At 48.7% G+C, this 13,613-nt stretch overlaps 1 protein-coding gene across 4 annotated transcripts in view; it reads left to right on the forward strand.

Annotated features, from left to right (window-relative positions):
• Positions 1-1,574, forward strand: part of UPF2 (UPF2 regulator of nonsense mediated mRNA decay) — a 72,558-nt gene extending 70,984 nt beyond the window's left edge. For all 4 annotated transcript variants that reach the window (XM_075081606.1, XM_075081605.1, XM_075081607.1 and 1 more), the window contains exon 22: positions 287-1,574. In XM_075081606.1, the coding sequence (XP_074937707.1) occupies positions 287-296 (10 nt within the window). In that variant the 3' untranslated portion in view covers positions 297-1,574. The remainder of the gene's footprint in view (positions 1-286) is intronic.
• Positions 1,575-13,613: the final 12,039 nt, after the last annotated feature.

Genomic DNA, 13,613 nt, shown 5'->3' on the forward strand with positions numbered 1-13,613 from the left:
TAGTTCAGCATCTCGTCTGGGAGGATACGGCAGCTATTTCAGAACAACTTCAGACCCATCTGCTGAAACTGTGTAGGCGACTGGTTTTTTGTGGTAAAAATTACCTGCCTTCTTTTGTCTGATGTCATCTTTTGAGAAATTTGTGTGGATGACAGAAATAAGTAACTTTAACATGTAGAGGCTAAAAGAATGTCAAAATCGCCGGCAGTCGGTTCGCCAGTTGCTAACCCGTAGAGTGTTGGATATCTCATGTTAAACTATTTATTTTTTTCCTTTCTTTTCTTAGGAGACGTTGATCCAGCAGCAAGTGTCATTTCATTAGGTCCTGTATCTCTGATGTTGTGGATAGCGGAGTCCTCCAGCGATTAAACGAGAGCAGTGGACACATCTCAGCATGTCAGTCTAGAGCGTTCAGAATCGAAACCTGGGACAGGCTGGGGCCGTGGGGCAGAAACATCAGCCTCCCCTCTTCCCCCCCCAACCCCACACAGAACAGGGGAAGCTTCCAAAAAAAAAAAAAAGAAAAAAAACACCAAACAAACAAAAAAGCTTTTTGTTATGGGAACCGTGCTGAAGGTTAATTTTCTCCTAAGAACAGAAGCAAATGAATGAGATGGTTACCTTGACGAGGGAGCAGCTCAGTGAAGACGGAGATCAACCTGAAATTCAGCTGGATTACACTGGAACGGAAAAGGTCTTTGACAGCTCAGTATATGGAGGAGCAAAGTTCTAAACTCGATGCCAGTTACATTATCTCCAAATCGAGCACTTCGTGTTGGAAGGATATTCTTTGGGGGCTGCAAATCTACAGTAGAGCAAAGAGTGAAATCTAAGGGAAAACCCTGACAAGTAGGATAACTTCTTCTCAAACGCTCCTCGGCGTGGAAGTTTTTGGTTAAGGAATAGCCTTTTGCTCCAGATGAGCAAGAAGGAGGGGGTGGGGAGCGGGGAGGGGTGAAAAACTCCAGAGCCAAGGAGGTAAAATGTCTGTTAAGGTTTAAAATGGAATGTGAAGTTGATTAACACACAGGGTGTTGACTCGTACTGCTTGGAACAGCCTGACACCAGCCTAAGGACAGGGATATAGCTGAGCCCATTGTATGTATCATTGAAAACCAAAATGTGCCAGTCAGCAAAACAGGAGGATGTCAAGGAGTGGATCCAAATATTTTGTTGATCTTCATGGGCTGATAAGCCTCTGTGTCTATTGAAACAAAAAATGTTTAAAAAAAAAAAAAAAAGATTTAAGTCTGGAAACAAGTAGAATTTTTATTTTTTTCTAGGTAGAAATGAGGTTTCTTGGTCTGTTTCTGACAATCTGTTATTTATTAGCATAGTTTTTTGTTTGCTTTCAGGTAGAAGTAGTTAATTGAGTTAAGGAGCTCATCTGTATGTTACTACTAATTCTTTTTTCTAGCTCTTTTAAAATCCTTTTTACCACTGTTTTTGGTTTCTGCATGTAGGAAGAGAGACTTGTAAAATTGTAACATTTCATACAGAAATGCCGCCCGATCTTCACCAGCTTCAGAAATCTGACCTTTGCCAATGCTGCAATAAAGTGTTGTACTTTAGAATTGGTGCCTGTCTCTTTACGCTGACTTTGTTCTTCTTCAGTGATGATTTGGAGAGTTTGTGGCCCATCGTGGGGCTGTAGCTCGGGCAGCGCTTCATGCGAGCAACGTAAAAATCGTGGCGTTCTACCAAAGCAGGAGCATTCCTGCCCCAGGAAACATCCTTGAAGCATGCTTAGTAAACGCAAGGTTTTCTTGCTGTTTGGCGGGAAGTTGAGAAACCAAGGTTGTCATTCACATAGCGTAAGCTGTCACGGTGGCTCTGGAAGAAGCGACTTCAACGCCACCTCATCCACAGCAGCTCCCTGTTGCCCCCTTGGTGTTGTGCGGAGCTGGGGCTTGTGCAGCCGCGTGGTGAACCCAGCCAGAAAACTGGCCTGAGTTAAACCAAGCAACGGTGCTTTGGAGAGAATGATTTGAGATCTTTACAATATACCTAATTAAAGTTGTGTTCTTTAATCACAGGATCAAACATGGGGAGTGGAGAAGCAGCAAGCGCAGCTTTAGGCCTGCGGTAACGTGTGCTGTAACAGCGCTCAGGGCTGGAGAGGCGCTGGAATCATTAGAGCGCGTTTTCCCCGAGGACCTGGCCGGGCAGGCCCGTGGCGGACAACTGCCAGTTTGCAGAGTGTGGCTTGAAGTTGTAACGCCACATGTAGATGCCTTTCTCTAGATCTCTGCCAGATCTCACTGAGTGAGGAGGCAAGTACCCTGACTGTGTGCAGGCCCCCAAACCCTGCCGCTTCAAAACCACCTCCAGGTATGGCTTCTGTGCTCGGAGAATGTACTTCCATGCCCTGGGGGTGGGTGGCGCATGTGCCCATTGAGGAGGAGTATGTCGGAGGAAGGCCAGGTATTTGTTGAGAGACCTGTGCTTGTTCAGCCTGGAGAAGAGAAGCCTGAGGGGGGATCTCATCAATGCTTATAAATATCTGAAGGGTGGGTGTCAGGATGACGGGACTAGGCTCTTTTCAGTGGTGCCCAACAACAGGCCAAGGGGCAATGGGCACAAGCTGGAACACGGGAATTTCCACCTGAACATGAGGCCAAACCCCTTTGCTGTGCGGGTGCCAGAGCAGGGGCACAGGCTGCCCAGAGAGGCTGCGGGGTCCCTTCCCTGGAGACATTCACCCCCCGCCTGGATGCGGTCCTGTGCCCCTGCTCTGGGGGTGCCTGCTCGAGCAGGGGGTGGGATGAGAGGGTCTCCAGAGGGCCCTTCCAACCCCTGCCATTTTGTAGTTCTGTTTTGAGTCTTGTGTGATTTTTACATACCAATGTTTTCCACACAAAATGTGTGGGTAGGTTTCTTAATCACCTTTGTAACTCTGAGCTCTTCCAGGAACGTCATCTACAGCAATATGACCGTATCTGTTGGTCAAATCTAATTTCCTCTTCCCTGATGAAAAATGCTTACCAATTCCTAATAGCAAATTAAGCATCTAATTGTGGTTCAGACTAAAGTCAACTTCCTGCTGCTTAGTTTCAAAGGCATTTAATTTATCCAAATTGAATAACTGCATAAAAATAAAACATGAATTCACATAACCTCTGTTTTGTATGTGTTGATCTAATGTCTTGGATGGAATTGGGATCAATGGAAATATCTTTCTAAAACTATTTGCCAAAAATAGTTGGGGGTCAGCTGGAGCTTTCCCCAACTTCAGGCTGAAATCTAAAAATTCAGTGAAACTTTTTGAAGTTTAATTTTAAAATAAACTCTTCTGAAGTTCTGCTGGATAAAATTCTCATGTTAAACATCAGTGTGAGTGAAGCCATCAGGGTTGAATGGGTACAGCGGGGTGGGGGGGAGTGCTTGGGTCGTGTTTATTCTTTGCTTTTCCGTTGGCTGGCCCCGCAGCCTGGTGGTGTGGCCAGAGGCCGTCCTGCTGCTTGCAGAGCAGCTTTGCCACCTGATCCACGTGCCATTTGTTGCTTTAGGGATTGTGCGGCTTCCTTTCACTTGCCGTTCGGAGAATGGTTTGTCTTCCTTTAAAGAATATTAAAATGGTCAGGCGAGCAGCCTGCTTTTGATACAGGCACAGGGGAGTTATGTCTAATATCATTGCTCCTCTCTTCCTACAGTGCAGTGACCTGCGGGTGCGACAGGTCTCTGGGGGAATCATGCCAAATTCAGGCTGTGGCATCGCTGGTGGGAGAGGATGTTCCTCCGGGAACGTTACGCAAAGAGCTGCTCGTTGAAGGTGCTCTTGCAACAGGTATTTCGAAAGCAGCATTCCTGAACACACATGGAAGCAGTTAAATCTGGAAAAATGTACGTAGATGAAGGAAAAATTGTTTCATGTCCTTGATTGTGTAAAAAAAATTGTTATCTTATCGTTCTCTGGAAAGAATTTGGACTCGAGTCAGGCCCAGGCATTTGAAGTTGCATCTTTGCCGACATGAGGCTCATTGAGCTGCCTTGCTGACAACCAGAAAATGTGTTGCAGGATTGCACTCAGCAGTTCTTTTGCCTCAGTTTTTGATGGTGATCTCTCTTCCCGCATCTCTCAAGCCTCCAAAACCCAAGGCAGGGACTGGGGGAGCAAAGTCCCTCCCATTGCAGGAGATCAGGTTTGTGACCACCTGAGGAACCTGAACATACACAAGGCCATGGGACCTGATGAGATGCACCCTGCGGTGGCCGAGGGCTGGAGCACCTCTCCTGTGAGGACAGGCTGAGGGCTGGGGTTGTTGAGCCTGGAGAAGAGAAGGCTGCAGGGAGACCTTATTGTGGCCTCTCGGTATTTAAAGGAGGCTTATAGGAAAGATGGAGAGAGGGTTTCTACCAGGGCCTGTAGTGACAGGTCAAGGGGCAACATTTTAAAAATGAAAGAGGGTAGGTTTAGACTGGACATACGGAAAAATTCTTCACTATGAACGTGCCGAGGCACTGGCACAGGCTGCCCAGAGAAGCTGTGGATGCCCCATCGTTGGAAGTGTTCAAGGTCAGGTTGGACGGGGCTTTGAGCAACCTGGTCTAGTGGAAGATGTCCCTGCCCATGGCAGGGGTCAGACTAGATGATCTTCAAAGGTCCCTCCCAACCAAACCCTTCTGTGATTCCATGATTTATGGCACATCCCTTGAAAGCCTGTTTGAGCTGAGGTGCTGTATTAGCCTTTCAGACTTGTTCTAGTTTTATTAACTTCCCAAGCCTCAGAGAAATAAGTCATTCTGCTGTTTGTGTTATAGAGATAAAAATACATGCAAACACATCAACGCACATCCGTAGCGGCACACACACGTAATTTTATATATATATAAAGGCTGGAAAGCCACCTCTGTATTGTGGTGACAATTTGGCCTGATTTGCTCCAGTTTTCAGGTTGTTGTCGTTTGCCCTTCCCGCTGAAGCAGTGATCGTGTGCTTGGCAGGGCAGCACGGACACGGAGGGGTTACCACGTTCGGCCCTGGCAGTTTGCTGATGCAGCCTTCTCTTCACACGGGAACGCGTTTGGCTTAAGTAAATGCGGTGCCGTTGAAAAGCGCTGACTTGGAGGAATAACCCCAGACGGGCGTCACGGGCCGGCAGCGCCGCTTCTCCCAGCCCGTGCATCGGCACCGGCTCAGAACGGCTGCGCCCGAGGGCGAGCAGTCAATGCTCCGATGCTGCCGGGAGCGGCGGCGGCAGCACTGGGGGGGCACCGCGCCCCCCGAGCACAGGCGCTGAGCCGCCCCCGGCTACGCGCTTGTCACCAAAACGGTCGTTGGGCCGTAGAGAAATGAAAATGCGAGTAAGCAAACTTGCTAATTACTATTGTCCACAAGAAGTGGCGCTGTAGTGTTAAGACCACATACCCTAGTCAGGTGAGTGAATATTTTAAAAATAAATACAATAATAATAGTAATAATAATAATACCATAAGGCTGCTGTTGGCCCCTGATAAATATATTATTATTTTCCTTTTTTTTTCCCCCCCTTCTTTTGAGCTTTGTAACGCATTTTTTCCATGCTGAGGTTTCTCCTCGGCCACGCGCCATTCTGTCCCACTGAAGATGCTCGTCCGAGACAACACTTCGCTGTCTCTCCTCAGAACTTGACTATAAATAGGCTTTTTCCAACCACTCCTAAGGAGATCCAAGCCTACTGGCAGTAGGAAACTATCTGGGCAAGAATCAAACAGTGAGTAAATGTCAAAACATTTACTTGTATTGTTTGAGTTATAAACTTTGCTTTTAAGTTGTTATTGTCGGGGTATGACTGTGCTATTAAAACACTTACGTGTTTATGATCACTGTTAGAAGAACAAACTGTTGTTCAAGAGACTCCTTCCTTCCTTCCTTCCTCCTTCCATTACCTGGGTCCATGCCATCAGGCAAATAAAAAATGGTTGAGGCACTAAAAAAGGAGGAAGAAATATAGACTTTGCTGACGTTTATTTGTTCTTTGACATTTACCTGCAGGAAAAAGTCTTGGTTGTGCATGGGATGAAGGGGAGTGACCTTTTCTGCTGGAAACAAGTCGTGGTTGACAGCCCAAGAGCTTGAGAACTTTGTTTTATTTACCCCTTCATTGGGTTTTTTTCCTTTTTTGCAATTTTTGGTGGCACCTCTGGGTTGCCGTGGTAAGGACGCTCCCGCCACACTCGCATTAATGCGTTTCACAGCCCTAATGCTCGCAAGTGGGCCCTGGGGAGCCATCTCGGGGGCTGGTGACGCTCTTCTCCGCCAAAGGTACCGTGCAGCTCTGGCGTCGGTGGCGTGATGAGAAAGCCAGCGGTGGGTCTGTGTTTTGGGTCGCGTGGTTGGGATAGGAACATGGCTGCACGTTCTGCTCCGTCCGTTTGATGTAACTTACTGAAATTTTGGGAAAAATATTAACTTTGAGTTTATCTCCGTGATGTGAAACCCTTAGGGCTACCTTTGTCCCCAAGAATCACCACCACTGGCCTGCTCTTGATAACTTACCCAATACTTTAAGACTGGTTCCATCACTCAGCTCTATTCACAGAAAATACTTGTAGCCCATTGTTCTTTTGCCACCGGACCCCCTGTTTTTGGGGCACCTTGTCCTAATGGGCTGTCGCTTTGCTGCGGGGCCACGTGCTGTTCCAGCGTGCTGATCACCTGAATGCGTTTTTATCACTCCCCTTCCAGGCACTACTGCAGGGCGTGATCTTTGCATCTAAGAAGCTGCATTGCTAAACCTGCCAGCGCTGCCTGGGCCCAGGCAAGCTCCGTCTCACCTGACGGCGGCTCGGCCGGCCCCGCTCCTCTATCGGTGTCAGCATCCTGCAGTGATACGGGTGAGGAGCCTCATTTCAGGGTAGACTGAGCTTGTAGGGGTTTGTAGCTCATGTCTATGTTTCAGACTGTAAATTTCCCTCCCAGGCACTGGAATTTGAGCTCTGTGTGCATGAGGAGCCTCTCCCCCGTGTACTGCTCTTCCTCAAAATAGGACTTTGTGGAACAAATTACAATGCAGAAAGCTGCATGGAAGCACCACCAAAGGTGGTGTGACCAGTCAGGGAGTGATGCTGTGAAGAGCGATGTGTCGTCTCCTGCTGCTTCCACTAAAAAAAAAAAGCCCCTTAATACCTATAAAGTCTTGTATAGATGCAAAATTGCTCAGACGCTACTTCTTGCCTCTAACGGGTGCCTGAGTGTGGAATCATGGAATCATAGAATCATTAAGGTAGGAAAAGACCTCTAGGATCATCAAGGCCAGCCACCAGCCCAACACTCCCAGGCCTCCTAAACCATGCCCTGAAGTGCCACGTCTACATGGCTTTTGAACACCCCCAGGGATGGTGGCTCCACCACCTCTCTGGGCAGCCTGTGCCAATGCCTGACCACTCTTGCAGTGAAGATGTTTTTCCTAATAACCCATGTAAGCCTCCCCTGATGCAGCTTGAGGCCATTTCCTCTCGTCCTATCATTAGTAACTTGGGAGAAGAGACCAACCCCCACCTCACTACAGCCTCCTTTCAGGCAGTTGCAGAGAGTGATAAGGTCTCCCCTCAGCCTCCCCTTCTCCAGGCTAAACCCCCCCAGCTCCCTCAGCTGCCCCCCAGCACACTTGTTCTCCAGACCCTGCCCCAGCTCTGTTGCCCTTCTCTGGACGCGCTCCAGCACCTCGATGTCAGCCAAGATGTCTACACAGTGTGCGAGGCATCAAAGTCCTGCTACAGCTGGTGGAGATCGGAGCAGTGAAGCCTCAGCAGCTATGAGGTGTCTCCTTCAGGGTGAGTTCAGCCACTGCCGAGGTGCAACGGGTGAGATCTCCCTTGTGGCCGTGGGAGCTGGGCGTCCTGTGTGTGCATAGCCATGGAAATTCAGGTGCCTTTGTCTGGAGCTGAACGCTGCAGGTGCCTGAGGCTAGCAGAGTTGTTACCCAGGGTGTCTGTGTGGGACTGCCAGGTGGGACTGGCAGGGGTCTGGGGTAGATCTGCCGTCCTCCTCCAGTGGTTGCAGAGGCTCAGACAGGGTATGCGAGGGTGTGAAACATCTCTAAATCATGTGAGCAAACAAACAGGGTTGCTCTGACTGCAGTCAGCCTGCTGCGGGAGAACAAACACTGAAAGAGTGTTAGTGAGAGACTTAATTGGGGTGGCATTAGCCATTAGTCAGCTCTGCCTCCCCTGCAACCGAGGAAAGCCCATGTAAATACAGGAGTTGGGGATACCCAAGAGGCCTGCTCAGGACTGCCGTTTTCCACTTGCTGCTCCTACCTTCTAGGGCTTGTAGCCACCAATCGGCCCCTTAAAAGCCTCTTCTCTGTAATTTGGTTAAATCAAACTTTTAAAGCCCCATTTTGGAGATAGATATTATTTTCTGAGCCATCGGCTTACTTCTTGGGTAGCTCCTGGGTGAAAACAGCCATGCCGTGAAGAAGCAGCGACTGCCCACTTGCGACCACCTCTCCTGAGCCAGAGGGTGCCCCAAGGGAGCTGGTTTTGGAAACCCTTCCCCACCAGCGGGGCCAGGACGTCACACGCGGACACACTGTGCCTGCCTGGCCTGGGGACGTCCTTGCAGGGGAAAGGACTGCTGGAAGCCCCCGCCAGCTGTTGAGGGAAGCCCACATGTGCTCTACAAGGGAGAGCTGTTCCTGGCCGCAGAGCTACCCTGCATCTCAGTGTCACTGCCCAGCTGAGCCGGCTGTCCTGCTGTGCCAGTATCCAGTTTTGGAAATTATATATATTATATATACATGTATATGGACACACCTTTCTCTCTCTCGTATATCTGTTCATATTAAGCTAAAGATCAGATGTTCTCTCCTGGGAAGCAAGACTTGAATGCTTCAGGCTTTCAATAACCTGAAGAGATGTTCAGGGTCTCTGTTATATTAATCCAGTAAACGGTTATTAAATTGGTATAAGTTGCTGGAAGTTGCGTGCCTGCAGTGATGGAAATGAAGCCCAAGACTGAAGTGGTGAGAAGGATCTCAGAGGCGGCATTGGCTTTTTTTTATCTCTGCTCTGAGACGCTTTTCCTGTGGAGATGGGGCTCTGGCTTCCTCCTCAGGCTCGCGGCAGGACGAGCCCTCTCCTGGGAGGAAAACCCAGCGGTCATGCTGCTTCTCGCTGGGAATTCAGCCGAGCTGTTCCAGGAAGACGCCGGTTCCTCATCCCTCCTGCAGCAGACTTTCCTCTCCAGTGGAAAGATGGATGCAACAGCAGGACTTCTTAGACAAACTCTTCCCTTTTTATTGTAATGCCAGAGAGGCATAATTGTTTGTGGTTTATTAGTCAGGTTGGTACCAAGTCCCACGCCTTGTGAAACAAAGGGTTTATTACTAGCTGTGAGTCTTACCTAATGTAAAATCAAACCAGCTGCTGGTTCAGAGGAAGCATTGCCGTTGCCTGCAGGGTGACATGCCGCAGAGGAAACTCTCCACTCTCGGCGTAGCCGGCCCAGAGCTCAGGGGTTTGTTACAGGACGTAGCAGGAACCGCCACGCTGGGCATGCAGTGCCCATTTCCTGGCTTGAGCGTGCTGGAAAACTCATGCCATAAATAAAAATTAAACCTAATCAGACAAACTAAATCCATTTAGGAAGGCAGGAAATGTCCCACAGTAATGAAGTTTGTTTGTGGCAAGAAGGTTGAAGACCCTGTTGATCCTCTGCCCTTGTGCTGGCTTGTGTGGCAGAAATGGAAACACGTTGACAACTATTTGCTAGTAGACGTTTAAATATGAAGCAATAAGCCCCCTCCTGCCATGACAGCTTGTACACGTGCTTTTCCTTCTGGTGTCACTTCCACCCTCTGAGCATCAGTATGAGGGGTAGCTTCTTGTCGTTAACCATGAACAACTCATTGCACACCTGAGTCTAGGCTTCCAGGCTATTGGTTCTTCTCCAGAGCTGGCAAGCAAAGCTCCCGAAGCAGTAGGTGTGGTGGTGGGAGAGGAAGGGTGAGTCAGGATTAGTGCATAAGCCTGGGAACAGGAAGGTCAAGCTCATCTCTGCCCCTTTCTTTCTTGGTTTAACAGCACTGCCCTCACTTCCCAGTTGGGAAACACAGCTCTTGCCCTTCCTTGCAGGGATGGATAAGCAGGCAGAGAGCAGATAAAATAGTACAGAAGTTTCTGATGCTTACAATAACAAAAGCCCAAAGAGTAAAGAGCTTCCGTTGAAATTATGGGAAAAAAACACATCATCAATTGTTGATAGTGAAGTTGACCTCCCAAAACCTCTGAGGAAATGAGTGATCCCATTGTAACAGGGATCTCTGGGGCTGAATCAGAGAGGGACGTGACCGGCCACTGGCAGCGGCGAGAGCAGAGCGCTGCGAGAGCTGCCATTAAGCACCAGTGTGTGCTGTGCACAGCCAGAGCCAGGGTCTCCAGGGCCCTGTGCGGCTCCGTGCTGGTGTTCCCAGCTCATGAAGGATGCTGGGCCCCTACCACGCAGCTGCAGGGGACTCAGGCTCCGAGTCGCTCCTGCACTGAACAAGCCGCAGCTCAAGAAGATGGGACCAGCCCTAGGGTCTGTGCTGGGCTTTGCCAGGGAGGGCAGTGACGCTGGGCTGGGCACTTACTGGGAGGGCCTGGATGCGAGCTCCGTGGGGATGCTGTGCCCGGTGCAGCCACTGCAAGCGAGAGACCTCAGGCAGCAGCTTGGCAGAGCCCATGGCTGGCTACAGCCTAGGGACAGGGAGAACGTTCAGTGGCACAGGCTTTGCAAATTGGAGCTGCACCCCAATTCAGTGCTTAAGGAAAGGATTTTATTTGTTTTCTTTTAAATTAAAACCTTCAACAAATGCACTGGTCATTATCAAGTTTTTTTATTTGTGAAAGTACTTTTTTTTAAATGCTGGGGCGGGGGGGGGGTGAGGGGGTGAGGAAGCCCAAACCCTTGGGCTTTGTTTGTCGCTCAGGTGAGGACACAGCAACAGCTGCATTTCTCTGTGATACAGAGACACTCATCTGAGAAGAAAATAATGGTCCCAGGAGAACAGTGCCACAGCAGCTTTGGGGAACTGCTCAGAATTAGTTTGCAATTCCTGGGGATCTGTGAAAATTCATTAATGCTCAGGGGCAGGCGCAAAGACTGGCAAACAAAAGAGAAAGGGAAGGTGAGTTACCCCTTCAAGCCTGCCAGCTCGTTTCTCTACAGTTCCTCATGCCTGTTCCTAAAGTTACTGAAGCCACTTCTGGTTTTCTTTACTTCACCAGTTGCAAGTAGGAGGCGGTAATTATGACCCAGCAGCAAAATGCAAAGGCTGAGAAGTAAGGGCTAGCTCATTAACAAAAATAATCTTTCCTCGCAGGTCCCCTGAGGTAAGAACACATCTGACCCGTCAGTGAAGTAGCTGGGGATGCACCTACGACTTTTCAAGGAAGGCATTTCCTCATCTGGGAGGGGTCACCTTGCATGGGAAGAGAAAGCCTGGTTGTGAGGGGGGAAAAAAGACCAAACAAAACACATGCAAGAGAAGGGTGTGTTCCCTTGGAAAGGTTTGGCTCCATCCAGTCTAAGGACCCTCCTTACCTCAGGGGAAAAGATATTTATAGTTTGGGAGTTAACACCGTGATGAAGACTCCTCTGCTTTTGCCTCTACATGGCACAGGGATTATCTGAAAGCAAGACCCTGTACAAGTGGAGGGTTTCATGTAAGTGAGGGATTAAAGGCTTCTTCTCGTCCAAGACCTATGTCTAATTGAGCATCCATATCTGCATACACTTCTGTTTTAAAATCATCTTGCTAAACTCTATTACTAGCACTGGTACCTGAACTTACGCTGGTACAGCTTGTTCTGGTGAGTTAACAGGAATAAGGGTGGGACAAAATTATGCACAGAGCAGGTATCTACTTAATATAACTCACTCCCGAGCTAGCATCCGAGCAGTGCTGAGTGAACGGCTCGGGATGGCAGAACTGCCTCGAGGCCACACTCCTCTCTTGCTGGGTCAACAGCCATGCCACTGCCTTCCTGCTCCACAGCCCTTCCTCCCTGGCTCTGCCATCATCGCTACAGTCATGTAACCTCTTACCACAGGCCCCGAGGTACCACCCAAACCATCCTCTGCGGAACTGTTGTCAACATAGCTGTGGCCAGTGCTATTCCAGCAGGGGTGTAAGCTCATAACTCCTCCGAAGTAGTAAAAGTACACTGGTAAATAAACCCAAACCAACTTGGTGTCAGCTTTTTCAACCAAAAGAAAGGTTAGAGGGTAACGTTTAGAGGTAAGTGTGTTTAAGGGAAACAGACTTTCAAGGTTTTCCTCTCACTTCACATTCACACACCCCCCCACCATTCAGTGCTGAGCTATGAAAGACAAACAACTCGCATAGGGTCCAAGTCACCAAAAACAAGTTAGTTGGAGCTGTGGGTGCTGCAGGGGCACAGGAGACCCCTGAAAACTGACCCATCAAGACTTGGCTTTGTAGCTACCTCCAGAGCAACCCCACACCACTGCTTTTGAGGTGCACTATCCTGGGCTCCTGCTCTGCCAGGAATAATGACCACCATCTAGCCAAAGAACGGGTTCTGTAATTCTTACTTCGGTAGCTTCAGTTACAAAGTAATTTAAGTTCATTCTGGAGCGCTGTAAACTACATTCCTGTTTGTGCCTCCAGCAGTACAGAAAATCAGCCCCAGTCACTGGGCTAAAACTATCATCTACCTTTAGCATCACGCCTTCTCTGATCAGTTATGGATGATGCTTTCTGAAGCTGTTTATTTTCAAGCAAGAAGCCAAATTAATTTCTCTGTGTGTATATATATATTTAACATATCTTTTTTATATATATATATATATATATAACAAGCACAGAAGGAGTCAACACATCACAAGCTTATTCCCACAGCTGCAGTCACTCGAAAGGCTGACAGCAACTGGGCAGTGGCGTGAGGTTTTACCCTACAGCAAAGGTGAGGCACTGCAGCGTGGCTGAAGTTTCATTGCAGGTTGAGCCAAGTTAAATTCTCTCACACTGGCTCCAGGCTGGAGCTGGACACAGTTACAAGAGGCCCCCTGCCCTGTCCTGGCTGAGATGTGGCCCCAGGCCCTGAGGCAGCCCTGGAAAGCTTGGGGACAGGCTGTCAGACCTGCTGATGCCTTTTGGCTACCATCAACATCCCACCCCAGGGATAAAAAAAAACAGTAGCTCATGCAAATGGGAGTTAATTTTCTCCTAGAGTGATCTCCATTGTATCTTTCATGATACATGATATTTGAACAAATACTCAACACCACCTGTATATTAAAAAAACCCCAAACATTTTCAAAACAGTATAATTGTTTCAGGGGTTCCTCCCTGGTACAAGCTGGGGTGGCAGCACCACCCTCCAGCCTCCCACTCCAGGCAGCCTGCACAAAGAACTAGGGGCTGAAGCCAGCCCTTACCCTAGGGAGTCTGAGCGAAAAGCAGCCACTCACTCCTGAACATCTGTTCTGCAGGTTTTGTCATTGTCATTTAGTCAACGTTCATTAGTTTTGGCTCTAAACCATTCCCTGCTTGAAGTGGGACAAGTCTCAGCGCAAGATGATTTAGCCACCACCTCAGCTATGCAGCATTTCATTAGGCAACCTTCATTTCTATACTGAGCAGAAGTTAACACTAGCAACGCATGCCAGAGTCGGCAGTAGC

This window comes from Phalacrocorax aristotelis, chromosome 1 (genome assembly GCF_949628215.1).
Source record: "Phalacrocorax aristotelis chromosome 1, bGulAri2.1, whole genome shotgun sequence".
Taxonomy (NCBI): Eukaryota; Metazoa; Chordata; class Aves; order Suliformes; family Phalacrocoracidae; genus Phalacrocorax; species Phalacrocorax aristotelis.